The 22,897-nt window shown below is 42.5% G+C and overlaps 1 protein-coding gene across 11 annotated transcripts in view; it reads left to right on the plus strand.

Moving 5' to 3' along the window:
* Positions 1-22,897, plus strand: part of MYO9A (myosin IXA) — a 208,414-nt gene that overhangs the window by 128,402 nt on the left and 57,115 nt on the right. For 9 of the 11 annotated variants that reach the window (XM_032966355.2, XM_032966347.2, XM_032966409.2 and 6 more), the window contains 5 exons: positions 6,626-6,767; positions 9,035-9,233; positions 13,292-13,411; positions 16,233-16,302; positions 18,804-18,851. In XM_032966355.2, the coding sequence (XP_032822246.2) occupies positions 6,626-6,767; positions 9,035-9,233; positions 13,292-13,411; positions 16,233-16,302; positions 18,804-18,851 (579 nt within the window). The remainder of the gene's footprint in view (positions 1-6,625; positions 6,768-9,034; positions 9,234-13,291; positions 13,412-16,232; positions 16,303-18,803; positions 18,852-22,897) is intronic. The other 2 variants (XM_032966677.2, XM_032967101.2) reach the window with 1 other exon arrangement.

Here is a 22,897-nt window from a genome sequence, read left to right on the forward strand (position 1 = left end):
GTTCTATAATACCCCACTACCATCACACACCCAGCCATGTTCTATAATACCCCACTACCATCACACACCCAGCCATGTTTTATAATACCCCACTACCATCACACACACAGCCATGATCTATAATACCCCACTACCATCACACACCCAGCCATGTTCTATAATACCCCACTACCATCACACACCCAGCCATGCTCTATAATACCCCACTACCATCACACACCCAGCCATGATCTATAATACCCCACTAGCATCACACACCCAGCCATGCTCTATAATACCCCACTACCATCACACACCCAGCCATGTTCTATAATACCCCACTACCATCACACACCCAGCCATGATCTATAATACCCCACTACCATCACACACCTAGCCATGCTCTATAATACCCCACTACCATCACACACCCAGCCATGCTCTATAATACCCCACTACCATCACACACCCAGCCATGCTCTATAATACCCCACTAGCATCACACACCCAGCCATGATCTATAATACCCCACTACCATCACACACCCAGCCATGTTCTATAATACCCCACTAGCATCACACACCCAGCCATGCTCTATAATACCCCACTACCATCACACACCTAGCCATGCTCTATAATACCCCACTACCATCACACACCCAGCCATGCTCTATAATACCCCACTACCATCACACACGCAGCCATGCTCTATAATAACCCACTAGCATCACACACCCAGCCATGCTCTATAATACCCCACTACCATCACACACCCAGCCATGTTCTATAATAACCCACTAGCATCACACACCCAGCCATGCTCTATAATACCCCACTACCATCACACACCCAGCCATGCTCTATAATACGCCACTAGCATCACACACCCAGCCATGTTCTATAATACCCCACTACCATCACACACCCAGCCATGTTCTATAATAACCCACTAGCATCACACACCCAGCCATGCTCTATAATACCCCACTACCATCACACACCCAGCCATGCTCTATAATACCCTACTAGCATCACACACCCAGCCATGTTCTATAATAACCCACTACCATCACACACCCAGCCATGCTCTATAATACCCCACTAACATCACACACACCCAGCCATGTTCTATAATACCCCACGAGCATCACACACCCAGCCATGTTCTATAATACCCCACTACCATCACACACCAAGCCATGTTCTATAATACCCCACTACCATCACACACCCAGCCATGCTCTATAATACCCCACTACCATCACACACCCAGCCATGTCCTATAATACCCCACTACCATCACACACCCAGCCATGCTCTATAATACCCCACTAGCATCACACACCCAGCCATGCTCTATAATACCCCACTACCATCACACACCCAGCCATGCTCTATAATACGCCACTAGCATCACACACGCAGCCATGCTCTATAATACCCCACTACCATCACACACCCAGCCATGTTCTATAATACCCCACTAGCATCACACACCCAGCCATGTTCTATAATACCCCACTACCATCACACACCCAGCCATGTTCTATAATACCCCACTAGCATCACACACCCAGCCATGCTCTATAATACCCCACTACCATCACACACCCAGCCATGATCTATAATACCCCACTACCATCACACACCCAGCCATGTTCTATAATACCCCACTACCATCACACACCCAGCCATGATCTATAATACCCCACTACCATCACACACCCAGCCATGCTCTATAATACCCCACTACCATCACACACCCAGCCATGCTCTATAATACCCCACTACCATCACACACCCAGCCATGCTCTATAATACCCCACTACCATCACACACCCAGCCATGTTCTATAATACCCCACTACCATCACACACCTAGCCATGTTCTATAATACCCCACTACCATCACACACCCAGCCATGATCTATAATACCCCACTACCATCACACACCCAGCCATGCTCTATAATACCCCACTACCATCACACACCCAGCCATGTTCTATAATACCCCACTACCATCACACACCCAGCCATGTTCTATAATACCCCACTACCATCACACACCCAGCCATGTTCTATAATACCCCACTACCATCACACACCCAGCCATGATCTATAATACCCCACTACCATCACACACCCAGCCATGCTCTATAATACGCCACTAGCATCACACACGCAGCCATGCTCTATAATACCCCACTACCATCACACACCCAGCCATGCTCTATAATACCCCACTACCATCACACACCCAGCCATGTTCTATAATACCCCACTACCATCACACACCCAGCCATGCTCTATAATACCCCACTACCATCACACACCCAGCCATGTTCTATAATACCCCACTACCATCACACACCCAGCCATGCTCTATAATACGCCACTAGCATCACACACGCAGCCATGCTCTATAATACCCCACTACCATCACACACCCAGCCATGCTCTATAATACCCCACTACCATCACACACCCAGCCATGCTCTTTCATACCCCACTACCATCACACACCCAGCCATGTTTTATAATACCCCACTAGCATCACACACGCAGCCATGCTCTATAATACCCCACTACCATCACACACCTAGCCATGTTTTATAATACCCCACTACCATCACACACCCAGCCATGTTCTATAATAACCCACTAGCATCACACACCCAGCCATGCTCTATAATACCCCACTACCATCACACACCCAGCCATGCTCTATAATACCCTACTAGCATCACACACCCAGCCATGTTCTATAATAACCCACTACCATCACACACCCAGCCATGCTCTATAATACCCCACTAACATCACACACACCCAGCCATGTTCTATAATACCCCACGAGCATCACACACCCAGCCATGTTCTATAATAACCCACTACCATCACACACCCAGCCATGTTCTATAATACCCCACTACCATCACACACCCAGCCATGCTCTATAATACCCCACTACCATCACACACCTAGCCATGCTCTATAATACCCCACTACCATCACACACCCAGCCATGTTCTATAATACCCCACTACCATCACACACCCAGCCATGTTCTATAATACCCCACTACCATCACACACACAGCCATGCTCTATAATAACCCACTAGTATCACACACCCAGCCATGCTCTATAATACCCCAAGAGCATCACAAACCCAGCGGTGCGGTATAATTCGTTTAAGTACTAATTGTGTTTCCGAAAGTGGCTTTTTGGCATTTCCTGAAGAATTAACTATAAGGCAGAAGCAATTAACAAGCCACCATATCTCAACTGTGGATTGTTTAGGCTGTATTTAGGCTATACATTATTGATGTCCTGAATCTCCTAATGGGTTAATGTTTTAGTTTTCTACTAATGTGTGTTTGAAAGTGCACTTAAAAAATGCTTGCCTTTTAAGCTTGCATTGTAAGGCAGCAGGGTTATCCACCTATGCCCTATAATATACCAGAGCTAAAATGTATTGTACTGGATATTACATTGATTACATTGTGGCCTGTATTATCCTCTGATCCTGCAGTTACATTTGTAATAACTGTGACATTTCAATCACTCTACATTCAAACACGATATGGCTTTAAGGAAATCATTGTTGCTGTCTGCTTGCTTTAGAATGGCAACTTATCCTCATTAAAGGTGCCTTTACTCATTGATAAACTCTTCCAGAAGGACCTAATATATTTTTTACATGTCCGTCTTTGTGCAGTTATGAACTTTTATCTATCAAACATTCATTTGTTCATGAGGCCAGATGAGCCACGTTATTGAGTTTTCCCAAAGCGTGGTTAATATGATTAGACGTTGGAGACATAGGATCGATAATAATGCGGGACTAGTAATGCTTTCATTCTCGTGGTGTACTGTATATATGAACATCAACTTTGCATTGCAGCTATTTACTGCTTGATCACTAATGCAGGTCGTATCCTGGACTCACTTTAGTTCTGCATCTATTCAATCAGTCCACTTCGTACACAAGGAGAACACATCGATTCTTACATTGATTGCGCGCCTATCACTAAATTACCTGTAATGCTCCCCATGTCGTCAGATGTAGAGAGCTGAGCAAGGCTTGAGGCCGGATAGCACTTGGATGGGGGGGAGGGGAAGACTATCGTACAAAACAGGCGTTGGAGGCTGTGAGTTTACAGGTAGGGCAGCAGGGGGCAGTGCAGCTAAAGCCATTGTTATACTTTACTTCTATTGCCTCATGGTTGTGCTACCTGCCTGCACCAACCTGCATTGACCAGCGTGGTGAAGTATGGCCACATAACCCCCATTACCTGTACGACTTGAGGAGACCATTATCCAGCAGGGGATATACTACTTTAATGAGCCAAGAATGTGTTCCCCGCGCGTGACGTCACTCCACATGAGGCCCACCCCCCCACGTGACGTCACTCAACATCAGCCCCCCCGCGTGACGTCACCCGACATGATCCCCCAGCGTGACGTCACTCGACATGATCCCCCAGCGTGATGTCACTCCACATGAGGCCCACCCCCCTCATTAATATTCTTGAGTGGGTGGATTTTTACACTAACGCAGAGGATGGTCGAGCTGAATTAAATAATTGATGACGCAAAGTCGCTTCAAATATGACGTTTCTTTACAGATAGTAACGGTAAAAAATAAATCCATAAATTCTTCTACCGTGGCTGATCACTGTTACAACACTGTGGGTGATCATGATATGGTTTTCTCCGATACCAAGGTACTCTGCAAACCTACCGTTTATTATCAGAGATTTGTCCACGAGGCCATCCAGATTTACAAACACAGACACAACTTCAACCGAGAGGATGGTTTCAAATTGAGCAACCACTGGAAAGATGTTCTAAATCAAGTCAAACGTTAGCTGCCTTTTAATTGTACAGCCATTTCCATCTCTCAGTGGTTACATGTCAAATTTTAGCTACCTTATAATTATACAGCCATTTCTAATGCTTTCTAAAAAAATGAAGCTGTACTTGCACCCTTGCAGCGAGCCATCCCTTTCCTCCATCCCCCGGCAGCATAGCAAAGGGGTTTTACCCGTTGTCGCACATGAGGCACCTCCGCTCCTCCGAGCCCCCTGCGGTGTGACAAGGGGCGGCTTGGCTCAGCCCCCCCCCCCCACCTACATCCCGGTCTGACTCCTCCCCCCCCCCCCCCTTGACCTGTATATAGACCCGGTCTCTGAGCTGTCCACTTGACACTGATGTTCCGCTGTGTCTGTTCCACCTGAAGAAGGACACTTGTGTTGCCTCCGATACGTTGTGATTTAATTGTTTTATTTTATTTTACCTACGTGACTTTACCGAATAAAACCAAAGAGTATGAATCCTTGCGGCCACGAAAGCTTCAAATCTAGAAATCCATGCAGCACAGTGCGACACTCGTTCGTGACGTCACTGCAAAAGAGCCCCCCCCCCTCATTAATATTCATGCCCGCGTGGAAATTTACACGGACGCACAAGAAGGTCGCGCACTCCACATGCCGCACCCCTCCCCTCATTAATAATCATGAGCGGGTGACGTCACTCCACATGCCGCACCCCTCCACAATAACCATTGGCGGGTGACATCACTCCACATGGGGAAACCCCCCCCCCTCATTAATAATCATGAGCTGAACAATTTTTCTATTGAATATTTCAGATTTACTGCAATATACACCCATCCTTGGGCAAAAAAGCCAGTTGCAAAGAACTGCACACTTACATCTACAGTGATGGTACAATTTGAGAATTTGGAATCATTAAGAATATTTTACATTTTTACCTTAAAATTATTCATCCACGCCGCAAGCGAAAATGCATCATCGTCATCCTCATTTTAATGCTTGCACTGCTGCCGTATTGTATTTGTTCAACCACAATTTACCCAATATCCTGGATGCACCATGGCAGAAACCAGTCTATTGAATTCCCACAAAGGTGGGGATTGTGGGCTGTAAATGGTTGCTGGGCTGAGTTGACATCCAACCGAGATTATAACTTAACAACATTTCATTGCGTGACGTGGTAGTCTTGCAAGACAGCTGAATATGGCTCAGGCCAAACCGGGCCAGTGGTGGCTCTAATGACGCGTTCATTGCATGTGCAGTCAGCATACTGCGAGGACAATGAACAACATTGCGTCACCGCCTCATTTACACGCAATTAGACTCATTCATTGCTTGTGCCGTCGGCAGCACGGCTCCTCTTCAGCGGTGGAATAACAACCCCATGGTGCCATGGTGGCGAGATGTGAACTGCTTTGCCTGGTATACAGGGGGTCATGGGTTCCATCCAGACCCTGATGCCTGTATATTTTTGGGGTTTGCATGTTCTCCCCATGGTTGTGTGCAATTTCCTCTGGGTCCTCCAGTTTTTCCCTCCAGATTAAGAAACATGCATTTAGAGTATGTGGCTGCTATACATTTCCACATGATAAGCCACTTTGTAGAGCTCTCATATGTGGGCAGGTCGCTTCTGAAAAAGAGCTATACAGCTCAGTGAGCCTTACCTGGTCAAATAAAAAAACCTGTTTTTTTAAAATAGTTTAGCGCGACATGCCTCCAAGTGCGGCTCAGTTGCACAGAGGAAAAGATGCGCAAGTTGTCGTTTGGACCAACTCCTCGTACCGATCGAGCACCCTGTACGTTCAGCTTTCCCCAGGCCACGAACGAGACGCTGCTGGCTAAGTTCCGCAGGCAACACGATGGCAACAAGTACTATGAGAGCACCGCCGTGATGGAGCCCGCCTTCATCATCAAGCATTATGCTGGCCGCGTCAAGTACTGCATCAAGGTCAGCATTCGCATTGCACCGGTGTCCGTGATTGTGTCCGTTGTAGGACGGGTTAACACCCACTGCTGAAACGGGACGAGAACTCCAGGAGGCATCCACGCACTGAACATTCCACAACAGAATAGGATATTATTTCTGACGTGCAATTATTTGCCAATTTTAGATATTGGAGCCACTGCACTGACAGGGATATATTGGACGGTTATGGTGATTTAATGATTGAGTCCATTGTGTGCTTTCAGGAAGGGGAACCCAGAATGATCAATATTTGAATGCCTTTATAGCAAATTTTCTACGTATTTGTTTATTGTTAAAAATGTATCATTGTTGTTTGTGTGCAAGTCCTTCTTTAGTGTAGGTTATTAAGCCGGTAGTATTTTACTGTCCTGTTAGGAAACATTAAGTATATATTTAGACATATTTTCAATATATTTGTAAATGATTGGTGGGTGATCACTTTATATTTACTTAGTCTCATAGAATCACTATATGGGCCTCTCTGTTGAACTTCTCACAAATATAAATGCACAGCTTTAAAATGAGTCATGTGATTCGTGTGTGACTTTGTAGACAGTATAAGGGCACTCGGCAGCATTGATCGTGGCAATTCAAGAGTACCGGATATTCTTGGAACCTTTCTCAAAATATTGATTGACTTCTATATAACGTGGGCTTTTTTAATTGCAAGCTCAGCTGAATATTATAGCCTGTGTCAAATTAAAGTATTAAAAAATGTCTCCAATGACCCTCCATACAGTATTTTTCATATTAAAGAATGGTTCACCATTTAGTGAGAAAGCTAAACGATCAGAGCCAAGGTCAATTAAATGAAGATGAACTAGAAGTCTGTGGACAACATGACTCGTGCCTGGGTGAAGAGGGTTAGATATGACCAGAGGTTTTTTTTGTCACCTTGAAAAGCAGACCTGCGTATGAAGATAGGATACACGTTATCAGGAGCTGCGTTGTTGTACAGAGAACAGTCTGCCCATTTTACAAAATGTTGAAGATGGAATTTGGGGGCCAGATTGGTTGATTTTTATTTGGCGCCAAGAGACGTCTCATGTAGCCAGGGATTTGCCAGCGTTAATCACATGTGTACTATTTTTGTGGAATTTGACTTTCTCACAATAAAACTAAATTGGCAGTCGGTTGAGTTAGAAGGTCATCAAGGGGATTCTTGATTACACATGCAGATAATTTACAATGGCCTCTTATCACCTCAGATTTTCTTTCTGCTGCAAAATTTACTTGAACATGAATGATATTTTAAAACTCGGACAGAATTGGTAAAGGGCATATTTTTCATACTATACTGTGTGGGTAAGGAGGAGATGCAGGATTAAAAAAATTGCAAAGCTTAGGTAGAACCATTGAACGACCTTCAGGTTCATAAAGGACGTCAAGTCAGGTCAGCAGGTAGACAGTTCCCTCCAGGTATAAACTCTCCATGACTAAGGCAGAAAGTGTTTTCGTGGCGATGGCTATGTTTCGCCATCTGAAAGGATCAAGGTTATCACAGAGAGCCAATGATGGATGATGGGTTCTGAAATGGAATTTATTCTTTATGCCTTATATATTGTTACGTGTATAAAGTTTGTATTGTTTGTGTATTTTGTAGAGTCCCAATCCTGCTTTTTGTGTTATATTTGTGTATTTTTGAGGATTATATATATAAGCACACAGCCAATCGTTCAATCAAATGTAGTGCCAAAGAAAGTACGATCTGCTTGTTTCGTACGAACGACATTGAAGAATATCAGGTGTGAACTAATATATTGCTTCCAGATTTGTCTGCCTATCAAGTCTAGCACAATTTCAATTAAATTTGTAAAAAAAAATACAAATTATAACTCATAATAAGGCATGCAGCCCCACAATTGCTTCCTTACGCTACTGCTGGTGGAAGGGCCCCCACGAGAACAAGTTCTCGAGAGCTCCTCTCGTGGATATTTTGGCCTACTCTTCCACGATGGCCAGACATTTATCCCCACGACACGTGACCTGCTGATCGACCGTAGTGTTGTACCCATGCATAAGCTGCTGTTTGGACTGAGGTAGCGAGATGGAAGAAACTTGTCTATTGTTTCAACTGTTACGCACGCATATCGGCAATCTCTGGATTGCAAGTCCAGTGTACTAACCATTGCTTGTGTTTTGTTTGTTGTTCCTTCCCCCGCACCTCCGATTATTAGCATGGTTGGCTACACACGTGGTGCGAAAGAAGTTCATTCAACATGCATACATGCATCACGTTATTTCCGCAGGACTTCCGCGAGAAGAACACGGACCACATGCGGCCGGACATCGTGGCTTTGCTGCGGAGCAGCGAAAGTGCGTTCGTGCGCAGCCTCATCAGCATCGACCCCGTGGCCGTGTTCCGCTGGGCAGTGCTGCGCGCCTTCTTCCGAGCTGCCTGGGCCTTGCGTGCCCTAGGCAAGAACGCCACGGAGAGCCTCAAGCCAGGTAAGGGCACCCCGACCCGTGTGCGGTCAAGGGGCTCGGCGTTGGTAAAAGATTTTCGCTTGGCATTTCAAATGCATAAATTCACATTTAATGCCCTGAAAATAATGTTTTGTTGTTGTCTTTACCTTCTACGCTAGTTATGCATTGGGCGAGCACACAAGGGTGCTTAGAGTTTTGTTTATTGAAGATATCGGGACTAATGAATGCGTTGGTGGAAAAACAACACATTCACTGATATTTTCTGCTTATTTTGGCGGTGGAATTCATGTGAATTCCTCCTTGGTGTTTGTTGCTTTTTAAATAGTTTATATGTACTTTTTTTGAGCACAACTATTTTGTATAAACAGTCAGCTGGAAATGTAATTATTTATAGCTTGCCTGAACCAGCTGCATCGGTGTATCATCCTTTGTTATTGATGAGAAAGGAGGTTTTTTTTTTTTCAAGTAATTTGAACATTAAAATCGGCAACGTCAAGATGTCTTAACGTCACACATCATGAGTTTATTTATTTATTTATTTTCTAAACAGATGCCCGAGAATAAAATGCATTTCTAATAAAACACGGCCAAAAGCCTCGTCGGTCTACCGCAATAGTCGCACACATTCCCTGCACACTTGAGGCTTTGCAGCAGCACCCAAGTAACTGCAGGGCCCAGCATAAATTCAGCATGTAATCTGTCGTGGTGTTGCTAAGTAATTAATCTACGTAATGAGCCTTTACGTTGAGCTTTTTCGCAGATAAGCTGTACAGGAAATGCTATCAGTTGCTGGCATCATTGCTGCTACGCTCACATTTTGCTCCGAGTTCAAGCATGATTTCACGCTAATTTTCCCCGGGAACAAGGCATGTTACTGTGGGAATTGGATTAGAATTAGATTTCTTTTGTTTTGTTTGCTTTTATCTTGAAATTGATTATTTTAACTAGCGTACAAATGGTCACATGTAAAATAGAGTATAAATAAATTAAAAGTTAAAAGGTAGACCTTCATTAAGCACCTTAAAAATCCCTACTTTGGAGGTGAATGATTTAGAATCATGTTAATATTAAGATATGCAAGTATTCAATATACAGCATATTTAGACCATGAGACCAGATAATTCACTTGCCGGTACCATCGGAGGTGGCATGATTTTAGTGGATCCAATTTCTTACGTGGTTAATGACAGTGAATTTTGTGATGACCATTTGAAACGAGTAGGTTATCAAGTAATTCACTCTTATTAGACATATGAATACATTCGTACAACTTAACGTTTTGCTCACTACCGTAGGTGGCATCAATTTATGCGCTGGTCCATGGACTAAAACGTATGAGGTCTGCCATGAATGTCATGCATGTTAAACTGAAAGTAAATACTGGGTGCTTAAACATTTTGTAACACTTACATGGGACTTTTGTTTTTTAACGGGAACAGAACGGATAATAGACTGTAGCATAACAAATGTAATGTTAATAGCTTCAAAAAGTCACAGAGTCTCCACTTGTTCGCCGTCATTGTCAACACGTGGCCTGGAAACGTCTCCAGGCGGTCTCCAGAGCCCGGAGGCGGCAGCACATTTCTCGTGGTATTGTTGCAAAGTCTCAGAAGCGTTAAAACATCTTTAAGCACCCTGTAATGTCTACGATGTTTAACATATGGATATGTCATGTAGGTTTATATGTGCTAAACTCTGATGGTATCCCTTATTTTTTTGACGTGTTCTCATCTGTGTAGTTACAGTAGCGCGGACTTAGTACACAGGCTCTGTTAACTGTCTCTTTTAATTTTGCTCCCACCAGCTGACTGGGTATCATGGATGACACGTGCAGGCATTGCTGCATGGGATTGATTTTGAGAATTCACGTGTATTCTATGCTGTTAGTCAAAGAATACAATGTGCCAAGAGTGGTTGGGTATTTTTTTTTAAACAATGTTTTTGTTGTTTGTGCTCTTTGTTAATTCAGCCCGATTTCTTTCGATGCTAATACAAAAGTTAAACGTGGAAAGTGTAGCAGTGCTAAGTTAAGCAGTGCTCATTCCCGTAGCATTCCTGGGCTCATGGTGAAGATGCCTCGTTCGCATGGAGGTGACCGCTCTCTCATGAGGACAGCCACTGTTTGACTTCCCACAAAGTGGTGCTTATTTTATTCACCCAAATTTTAGCTATGTGTTAGTGACTAATATTAACAAGCAGTAGTGATAGTTGCTTTCATGACTGTGTGATTTGTGGTCACTTACATCAGTGGCACTCTGGGTCTGAATCTGAACAGGTCTTATAATCGGTCGTTTCATTGCAAGATTAATACCTGTCGAGGTCTTTCAGTATCTTCACAGGGAAGACCTCGGTGGCTGAGTGCAATTCTAAGCACCTCTGTGCCATTGCCAGTTTAATATGTGCTCGCCAATTGAATGTGTAACAACTGGGTAGGCTAGCTAAAATGGTATATTTTTGTGTTTTCACGCTGTAGTATATATAAGAACACTGTAGAAATGTATTGTTTGTGTTTCTTCGGGTGCAACTGGGTTGTGGTTGGTTATATTACCCTCGCAGTGTTTGTCAAGTGATACTGCCTGCCTTACTGTGAAAAATGTCAAGGATGTTTTGATAACTCGCTCCTCTTGGGCTCACCAGAAAGCCCCAGCATTCCAGAAGTTATGAACATTTGACTTTCCTGCAGCAGTTAAATTGGACTAATTCCCGAATCCATTGATTCGATAACCCATGCCTCTGGATAATAGTAATACCATGGAATGAAATTGCAGGAATACCAAATAATAAAAGCTCAATTTTGGTCACAGCTACAGCCAATGTTATAGCTTTATTGGAATGTTATATAAATATTTATTACATTCCATGAAATCCATGGCGGTACTACTCCACCCGATAGAATTATACTCTTTGCTGGAAGCTAACCTGTAGCTAATAGCTATCGGCGTAGGATTTATTCAACATGTTTTAAAATTATACATTGGAAATGTTTATCTTCTTGGTTCTTTCGGTAAAGTCACGTAGAATGGAAATAAAATAATAAAAATAAAACAATAAAATAAAATTCTCACGACGTTTCGGCCACAACACAAGTAGCCTTCTTCAGGTGAAGAAACAGGACAGCACTCAAGCGCTGTTTTCTGGACAGTCCTGTTTCTTCACCTGAAGAAGGCTACTTGTGTTGTGGCCGAAACGTCGTGAGAATTTTATTCTGTTTTATTTTTATTATTTCCCTTCTACGTGACTTTACCGAAAGAACCAAGAAGATGAATCCCTGCAGTCACGAAAGTTTTAAATCGAAATTGGAAATGTTATTCGAGGAAGTTGGGGTGAGCGCTGAATTGGTTGCTTGCGTTGACATCTTGTGAAAGGGTTGCCTGCATTGTACGTATGAGCATTTGAATCTTAACCTGTTCACGTAGTAACATAAACAATCAGATTTTTTTTTGTATCGTCACAATGACGCTGGTTGGAAGACATGAACAATACAAATTCTTAAAATCCTGTCAAACTTGTTCTGTGGGTTTCGTGGCTTCTCTTGGTGGATAATGGAATCTCTGGTATCACACTGGACTATTATATACCCACTGAGGCAATGAAAAAAAAAATCTATATTTTAAAAATATTTAATTAATAATACTACATTTAAATCGTTTATGATAAATATAGCTAAAATAAAACGTAATTCGTACATTTATTCCTTACTTTAAATATGGGGTTTTAAACTATTATGTAAAGAATGCATACTCTTTTGAAACCTCATTTTATCTGTACGGAAAAAAATATGTACAACATTCAAAACGCTTTTAAATTTCAGTTTAACAGCTGTCTTCTTGAATAACTTAAACGGATACGCTTTTTTTTACACGTTTCCTTCTGTTGTAAACTCAAAATTTGGAAAGAATGCGCAATGGAGATTCGGAAGGATCGAGTCCTCAGAGGGTATAACAGCGCTCAGCTGTGGGCGTGGCGGGGAGGGGGGCGGTGGGGGGCCCTTTTGTGTGTGCTTCTCTAATATCTCTCTGTCTGTCTCTGATTTCTCGTCCACTTCTCTCCCTCCCCGTCTGTCTCCCGTGTCGCTAAAGGTGGTACTGGTGGTGTGTCTCCGCGTGCACAGAGCACTCTGGCTAGATTTAGCTTGCTCCACCACCCTGTGCACCAGCGGAGCTTAGAAATGCTGCAGAGGTTCAAGGAGGACACTGACAGTAAGGCGTCTTCCCCTCTTCTGCAAACAGGAGAACTGCAGCTTAGCGATGATGGTTCCTGTTTGGTTTCTGCATTGTTCACCAAGAGCCTTATGCACAATAACCCCCCTTTACGCATGGCAAGAAATTAAAGTGTTCACCTTGTTGCAAACAGTATATGCATAAACAATATATACTTCATACAATATAAATCATTCATTCTTTGACCTTTTTTATTTATTTATCACGGCTCCATATTCCATCTCCCATTGCATTCTTAATTGTTAAGAAGCCTTTATGCAGGTTCTATGGTAGCTGTACAACATCATACTCCATATTGAAAAACATCCATATTGTAGGAATCACGCCAAAGAAATTAATCAGTTACGATTCTGAGCATTAGGCTTTCCAAAAGACAGCGGCTTACTCTGCAATGCTGGTGCATCCTACAGCTCTGCAGAGAGTAAGCAGTAAAGGTTGCCATTGCAAAAAAAAAGTGATTACAACTCTACAGGTCTGCAGCATCTCTAAGTGCATTAACATACATGTGCTAATTTACACAGGTAAGGCACTGATCGTTTTCAAACTAACAATCGTGCTACGCGCTATAATTTTCCTGTCCAATGTTTTGAGGTTATTGCCGCACCTGGATTCCCAGTAAATCCATGTTCACACTTCTTAACAATTGTGACTTAATAAATAGACCCTCCGATATAACATAATGAGCTCAGCTGCTATGCAGCCAATCATTACCTCTTACTTAATGAGAAAGCTTGTGTTAAGCTTCAATAAATGATTCAGAATAACTTATTTTAAAAAAACAGTCACACTTGTGTATGGGTATTATTCATATTTGTGCTTTATTGTATGGCTGTGTGTGTAGATTAATGGTTTATATGTTTAAGTATACATTTACTTTTGCCAACGTTGTCAAAGTGCTCTTAACAATTAAAATAGAAATACAAATACAGAAAAATAAATATAATTGGACATAAATTATCCCAGAAATTGATGGGACTGCATACATCTTGCCATGGTGGCAAGATGTTAACTACCTGCTATGCTGGACGGTCATGGGTTTGATTCCGACCCTAACGCCTGCATATCTGAAGTTTGCATGTTCTCTCCATGGGTGTGTGGATTTTCCTCCGGGTGCTCCGGTTTTTCCCTCCACATTTAGAAACATGCGCTTCGAGTATTGTGCTAGCTGTACATTTCCACGTCATAAACCACTTCGTTGAGCTCTCAATTGTGGCCATTTCGCTTCTGAAAAAGAGCGATATAGCTCAGTGGGCCTTACTTGGTAAAATAAAACATAGTTTAGTAAAATAGTTACTACGTTACCATGGCATGTACGTATATAGCATTAGCTAACAATGAATATGAACAGGAGGGCCTGCATATATATGTTGTACTTTGCCTGTTACTGTGCAAGGTCACTCAAGTAGCAGTAACATATATATATAGTCCAGTAGAGTGTGTGTACCGTATATAGGACACGAATTAATAGCCTGTTTCACGAACACGATGGCCCCATATATAAGTATTATTCATGACACTTGGACGAATGTAGTGCTTTGGGCTGACTGTGCCCTGTGTATAAATCCAACCAACCTCTCAGGCGTTATTTCTGCAGACCCAAATTTAAAAAAATCTAGCTTTTTAAAATGGTCTTGATATAAGAATTGAATTAAGCTAGATCATATTTGTACTAATTGTAGCTTTCTAGCCCTTCTATAAAACCATTATAATTTGCATCAGTCCATCTCAGTCACTATCGTCTGTGTATTAGATCTATTACAATGTAATGACCACGTGTACAGTGTGTATATGTGTTACTTTTGGCCTGACGTATACATTAAAACAAAGCGCCCTAATTATCTGCTGCAAAGTTAGCCTCAGTTTACATGTCAGGGGAACTTAATTTAAAATATATTTTTTGTGTATTTTCATTCTTACCTATAAACCAAGATAATACAAAGGGTTGAATTCAAATGAGAATGGTATCAGAATTCCAACACCTCGTTATTGTGTTGGAAAGTTTGTCATCGTGACCTTGATACGTAACCTTGATTAAATTGTCCAAATGCTGTTTGAACATAAGCGGCCACTAGAGTTTTGGTATTCCTTTCACCGTTGTTATAAAGTGTGGACTGCAATTAGGAGGGGGAGAAACCCTTGTTGCTGGCCAACTGGATGAACAGTAGGTGTTTGGCTAACCTCCTCCCCCGCACTGCTCTAATTCCATGTTCATCGTTTAGTGGATGTTCCCATGCTTTACCTTCGCCCCGTTTTCATCTGCATGCCACTCTATTGGCCGCTCTTCTCTACTAATCAGCTCATGTTTACGCCTCTCATACGACTCCCTTGCCTTGAGGAGTGAAGAACCAGTGCCTACTAAAATGTGAATGATGCGCACATTTACAGCTTGAAAATCCATGAGTGAGAAGCCTGTGTTCAGTAACATTTGTCGTTTTTGTTAAATGCAATCATACATGTGTTTGGATTAAAGAGCAAACCTTCCTTGAGTACGTCTGCCAATTTATAATATGCATTGTGCACTCAAATTTGAATGCAATTGAAAAAAACTAAACAATAACTCCCCAAAGACAATTGCAGCGTACTATTTTTTTGTGTCACTTCGTTTACCACTTATAACAAAATATATATTTTTTTGTCTTTAACTATCCATAAAATGTGTTTATGTAAATAAAAAGTTTTTTTACAGTTTCCTGCTTAAGCTGCCATCACAGTTGAACCCTGTGGCCTGGGGTAAGAGCTCTGCAGTCGAATGCTTTTTTGTTTGTTAATTCTCACTCTTGTCACGTTTTCCTTGACATAGGTATGAAACGAAACTCACGCATCCTCCTCGCAGACATTCGTAGAGGGAGCTCCGGGGACAAACCTCACCGGTAAGCGATGCCACAGAAATCTTTCAGAGATGCAGTGAGCTTTCGGTTTTTAGAAATAGGTTTTTACCCTTTTAACTGGCACAAAAACTGACACCTTTATTCAAGGCATCATGTTTGCAATAACCACAACACAAGCAGTCAAAATGCAAACAAAAGAGACAACTCTGATAATAATATGCACTGTCCTTGAATTTGATTGGTCCACACCCGAGACGGCTTTTCTTAGAGCCTAGTCTCCACTGGTGTTGGACCAGAAGACGCCAAAAGGCGTACAACTCAAAAAACAGCGCACTATCAGAGTATTGAGGGCTCGGGGTGAGCATTTACATTATGAGACCTCCTTTGCCAGTAACAAGATATCGAAATAGGTTTTACCCTTTTAACTGGCACAAAAACTGACACCTTTATTCAAGGCATCATGTTTGCAGTAACCACAACACAAGCAGTCAAAATGCAAACAAAAGAGACAACTCTGATAATATATTTTTCCCCCAATTCTGCCCTTGGTGTCCAGACACAGAGCAAAGGTGTTTTCCAATACAGGATACCCTTACATCCAGCAGTTCTTCCTGTGGAGACACTGACTTTCACCATAGAACGATGACATTTCCACCAATGACTCAGGGCTGCCCCATGACATGAGCACTGAGGATGAGGACATTTTACAAAGCATCACATGACATTCATTGCATTGAGGAATCCACCAGATGATATAGCAAAACATCCTTTTGATACCTGTTGATTAGTCAGCTGTGTACACCGGTGTGACTGGGAGGGTTGTGCCATACCTATGTCCAGCCAACACAGTTGCAGAATAAATAGTTTGTGAAAATATAGGGTGTCTATTAATAGACCAGGCTACGAATATCACAATTAGTCCTGGTTTATCCAGCATAGACACCCATGGCTCAAACCCATCATCTTGGCATTTCTGTGTTTCAATGCTTCGGCAATTCAGAATCAGAATCTTTATTTATCCCAGAGGAATCCAATGAGCTATGCAGCTCTTTTCCAGAGATATCCAGTAGGGATGGGTAACTTGCATCGTCTCTCCACCAAAGCACACAGCCTCGCTGTACTAGCAGTGTTTTCTGTACACACAGTACTGTCATGTGTGAAAGATTCTCTTCTTGTGATTATTGTCAACACCACCTGCTCCAACAGTCCAGACAGTTGTACATAGAACTGTTACCTTTTTTATTCACGTGTTCATGTTCTGTTACATTTAAATTAGTTTGGTTTGTTACACGGATAGTCCTGTTTAGCCAGTTTCCCAGCTATTCGCTATTTTTAAAATTTGTCAGTAGCATTATATGTATGTATTACCGTGTGTTGAACTTCTTTCGAATCGTACCTTGCTAACCGTGCAAATCGGCTTTGAAAAATGATCCTTTTGCATTTATGTATTTTATTATTTAAATGTAATGGTTTGATTTTGTATAACATATCTACACTCGGGGATAAACATCTAATATAACAATGGAATGCTTCAAAATGGCAATGCTGTAAATAGCATACTGTACTGTGCTTTTCATGCAGTATAAGTTGTATAATTTGTAAATTAGATCCAATTTTAATTGGGGGTTGAGTCATCTAAATGGCCTGTTCGGCGTATCCCGTGAATTTACAACATTAATGTACTTACATTTAATGATTAAAGAGGCAGGCAGGCAGAATGCGTTATTTTGGAAGCATTGATGGCCAATGGACGAGACCGGTGACAGAGTTGCAGCCAGGAGAGAGATCACACCCAGGAGAGAGATCACACCCAGCAGCACAAACCACTTGGGAGATGGAGCTCGTGTGCGGCAGTGAAATCTGTTGTGGCATTGTGTGACCATGGGGAGTGGTGGAAACGTGGAAATTTCGTCATCCAGCAGTGGATAGAACGTGGCTGGTGATGATGATAATGATGATATATTCATAATAAAGGTTTTTGGGTTAGATCGCGTTTATTTATAAATGTGTCGCAACCCTCCACCACCCGACACGGCCAATCAGCAAAGAAAAGTGTCACGTTGACAAAAGACAAATAATTCACCACTTCAGCCCACCGGTGTGTTGAAGAGTTAATCCACATTTACAGTTTGAGTACAGGTGGAGGGTTGCGACACATTTATAAATAAACGCGATCTAACCCAAAAACCTTTATTATGAATAATATTGGTCGCGAAAGCCTACGTGTTAAAATGATGATATACATTAAAATTACTTTTAATGTATATCATAGCAGTGCATTGACAAAGAACAAATAAACTTGTTTATATATGTGTTCATGAGGCATTTCAAAATGAATTTCCAAGTGAGTCATGGTTTTAAGATTTCTGAAGTAAAATACTTCAACTTAAAAGTTAGGTGTGTGCACTTCACAACTGTGTATAGAACGGTGCATACGTATTCACGTAATTTTCCAGCAACAAATTTTGTCGAGGTGTAATTTGCATGGAGGAGTTGATATTCAACAGGCACTGTTTCCCAATTGAGTTCTGTCTGTTTTTCAGTTTCTTCAATAGTGTGGATCAGTGTCAAGAGGCAATGCAGAAGACACAGTAAGTGCAGTCCCCTGTACTTGTTCACCTGTGCATGTTTGACTTAAAGCTTCGCTACCGGAACAATACTTTTTGAAGACAATAATAAGTGGTAATGTAAGTGTTAAGTTTGTTACTGTTTCGTTGTCTTTTTTCAGCAGGAAAAATTACGATTTTTCGTTCAAAATTGCACATTTAAATGTTCACTTTATAGCAGATGAGGAACTTTCCATTGGTGAATTTCAAGGTTGTGAGATCAGACACTTGACGAATAAATCCCATAAATAAAGTGCTAAACTTACAATCAGTAGGTCTCGAGTTCATATCTTGTTTGGGGGTTGACCTATCCCCTCCGGGGGGTCAATAAAATTACTCCCATTTTTGTAGGAAATCAACAATGGCTGTCCTGTACAGAAACCAGCTCCTGTGCGAGGAATGTGGAATCTTCACCATTGGCGATGGCTTCTAACAGGAATGAAGTAGTGCCCTGTGTGCCCATTTGCGCACTGAAACAATTTCACTCATTGGCTTGACTTTGTTGCGTCACACAAGGATGTGACGAAAATTTGACCGACCATCGCACAATGTGAGTGCACTTAGGAGCCATCCACTTAGTACGTACGCATAGGAAACAGGGTGGGAGGGGGGGGTGAAGCCTCGATAATAATTTGTCTACGTTGACCTTCAAATTAGTTACATAGTCTGGCGGTGGAACTATCTGTTTGCTTAAACACTTTAATACTGGTAGGAGACGTAGTGGACTGGAAGCCCAACCGGGATTTATTCACAGGAGGCAGGGGATTAATTATGTATGTCTGTGGATGTCTGTCCACGTGTATCCGGACACCTGGATATATAAAAACATCGCCACCTAGCGCCCATTTGTACTGGTAGGAAACGTAGTGGACTGGAAGCCCAACTGGGATTAATTCTCACAGGAGGCAGGGGATTAATTGTGTATGTCTGTGGATGTCTGTCCACGTGTATCCGGACATTCGGATATAAAAAATGGGAGGGGTGGGGCTGGGTGGAGAGGGGAGGGTAGGGAGGGGCTAGGTGGGGAGGGGCTGGGTGGGGAGGGGAGGGTGGGGAGGGGCTGGGTGGGGAGGGATGGGCTGGGTGGGGAGGGTGGGGCTGGGTGGGGGGTGGGAGCGGTGGGGCTGGGTGGGGTGGGGCTGGGTGGGGTGGGGCTGGGTGGGGTGGGGAGGGTGGGGCTGGGTGGGGTGGGGCTGGGTGGGGTGGGGCTGGTCACCCCGTGGTGCCCTTATAAAACTCAACGTTTAACCTACTCACGCCGGCTTGTGCCCGCCCTCACAGTCAGGCATATTTGCGGACTACACCACGTGGTGCTGCCGCCGTTGACCCTGGCCATTGACCGAGCAACCCGACGTTCCTACCAGCTCCCTCCGCAGGAATGTGTTATTATTAATCCTTGATCGGTTCTGTGTGGATTAAATATCGGCCGTTCTATAGGATTCAGGGGGGTGGGGGGGGGGCGTCAAGTGTACGTACACTGGTAGGGGGGTAAAAAGTACGCATGCGTACAGGGAAGGGGGGAGGGGTCAAGTTTTGACAGATTTCTGCGTACATACTAAATGGATGGCCCCTTACAGTATTTGCCCTTCTAAGGCGTATGCGTTGCTTGGCCTGGAAGGAAGCTCCTACTTAATGGCAGCATTCCCCCAACTCATGTAAACTCTCGCGATGAATATTCGTGGAGGTCAGAGTTGGTGTGGACTTTTCTTGGGAATGCTGGGAAATCGGGAATTGACACCTGAAATAACAAACCGACAGACAACCATGGTTTGCACATGGGAGCTTATTCAGCAAGTAGAAAATGCAGGCTCGACAGCAATTCACAACTGCAGCATATATTAGTAAAATAAACTGGCTTCATTTGTCTTGAAATGAATGAATTTGTCAACGATTTAAGTTTTTGCATGCCCATGTTTGAACTATACTGTTTAATGAACCAAAATACGTGGATTGCCATGGTAAGATAATAAATAGTCATGTAAGGGTTGTAAAAATCGATTCGATATCAAACGGTATGTTGTTTCAACATGGACAGTGTCATTTAAAATGCCATCATATTACACAGAAACAGAAATGATTCTGGCAATGTATTGTACAACAATTACTTACCAAACTTAATGGAAGTAATCAATGAAAGATATTCCAGTGGTTGGATTATAGATGTATATTAAAATGTCGGCATAACCCCCCCCCACCCTAGTATTTTCCTCGTAGCTTTCACATGCCTCTGCAGCTGTACATTTAATCGGCGTCAGGTCACGATATTATTTCAAACCACCTTGCCATATTGCCCATAACTATTATCAATACCTGGAAAATGTATGAAGCACATCGTGCAATATTTTCTTATTTACCCTCAAGGAACTCGCTGAGTCTCAAGGATCTTTTTGTACTTGTGATGTCTTCCGAGTATCCTTGTCCACGTGTGAAGCAAACTGAGTGGAGAAGACTCGCTCTTGTGAAGGGCTAACACAGGGGTCGCCGGCAACCTGCGGCTCCCTAACCGCATGAGGCTCTTTAAGGGACCGCTCCTTGACTGTTATTTATTAAGGGCCAGTCTTGTATTCACACGCATTGCATCTCTTGATATATTGAGCTTATGTATTTTTTTCGAATTCGAGATAAATGGGCTCTTGTTATTTTGGTTGCCGACCCCTGGGCTAACACTTAAACTCCGCACTTATAGGAACGTAAACCTTTACTGCCCCCCCCCCCCCCCCGCATGCACTTTATTTCCCTGCTGCTTGATGTCTCATTCTTGGCCTCTTCATTTTCACATAATCCATACGTCCATTCCACCCCATCCCACCTCCACGTTTCTCTATGAGACGTGTTGTGTACCACCATGCTCAGAAAACATGCATCATTTTTACAAAATCCCCACATTACAATTCATGTCTGGCAGGACATGTTTTGCCGTGATTTTAATTAATTTCTCTACTGTTGGTGCTTTTCGTTTAGCGCGATGTAGGTTATTCTGTTTCATGATAAGACCTCAGTTAAAGGTACACCATGTATTGCTTATTTTAGTATGAAATGGATACACAGTAATTATAAATGTCAGTGATGATGTGAGTTAACATTCCTGACCACCCGTCTTCACAATCCTGAATGGAGGTCTTGTTGCAAGTAATATGTGTACTGCACATTAATTTTCTAAATATATATTTGAGAGAATTTGAACAAAATATACCTCATGGGATGTATCCATAGTTACTCGTTTATTAATTTGCATTGACAGCATATGTGGCATTGATTGTGCTGTTCAGCATAATGCCCTCCTCGTATTATTGCCTTTAACTTGCTCAGCCATGTTGTGAGTTACTCTACTGTTCTTCAAGTACCAATGAATGACTGGGTCACTTGTTTCAAGCTCATGCCCTGACTTCTCTGTTTTATTTTATTAAACCTCTACACCGTTCTTAACAACTGAGGCTGCCGACATCACTTGTCTGAATTCTTACATTCCTCCATCTTCTCCCGTTGCTTCCCATTTATAAAACAACTGTATATTCACTAAAATATATATATAATACGCCATCGTGGAAAATTGCAAAGGGTATCTTCTGAAACACAGCTAATTTATTCCTTTAATAGTCATTAATTACGTCGGTCAATATCCTTTCTGTAACCTGGAAATGAAATTTTACCCATTGAGCAACATGGAACATTACCTCTTTTTCAATGTTGTAGCCGGGTTAAGGCCAAGGCGACTTGCTACCTGTGAAATTGATCGGCATATAATAAGGTGGACCCCTTGGGATTCGATAAATTGTCTTTTCAGGTTGTGATTTGAATTAAGGGTTCTTGTATCAGTGCAACTGTCCACAGAAGCCTTGATAATCCTGCAGGCCCACGGATTGTGCACAGAATAAACTTTTTGTCATTACGGTGAATACGGAGCCTCTAGTAGCTGGAGGCCTTACATGAATCAATTGCATACAATATGTACAAATAAAACGAATTGGTTCTTCGCTACACGATTCAATGCATGTATTGAGCATAAAAAAAAATACTTTCATGACCGAATT

Source organism: Petromyzon marinus, chromosome 1 (assembly GCF_048934315.1).
Source record: "Petromyzon marinus isolate PM22_M1 ecotype Great Lakes invasive population chromosome 1, UKy_Petmar_22M1.pri1.0, whole genome shotgun sequence".
Lineage (NCBI taxonomy): Eukaryota > Metazoa > Chordata > Hyperoartia > Petromyzontiformes > Petromyzontidae > Petromyzon > Petromyzon marinus.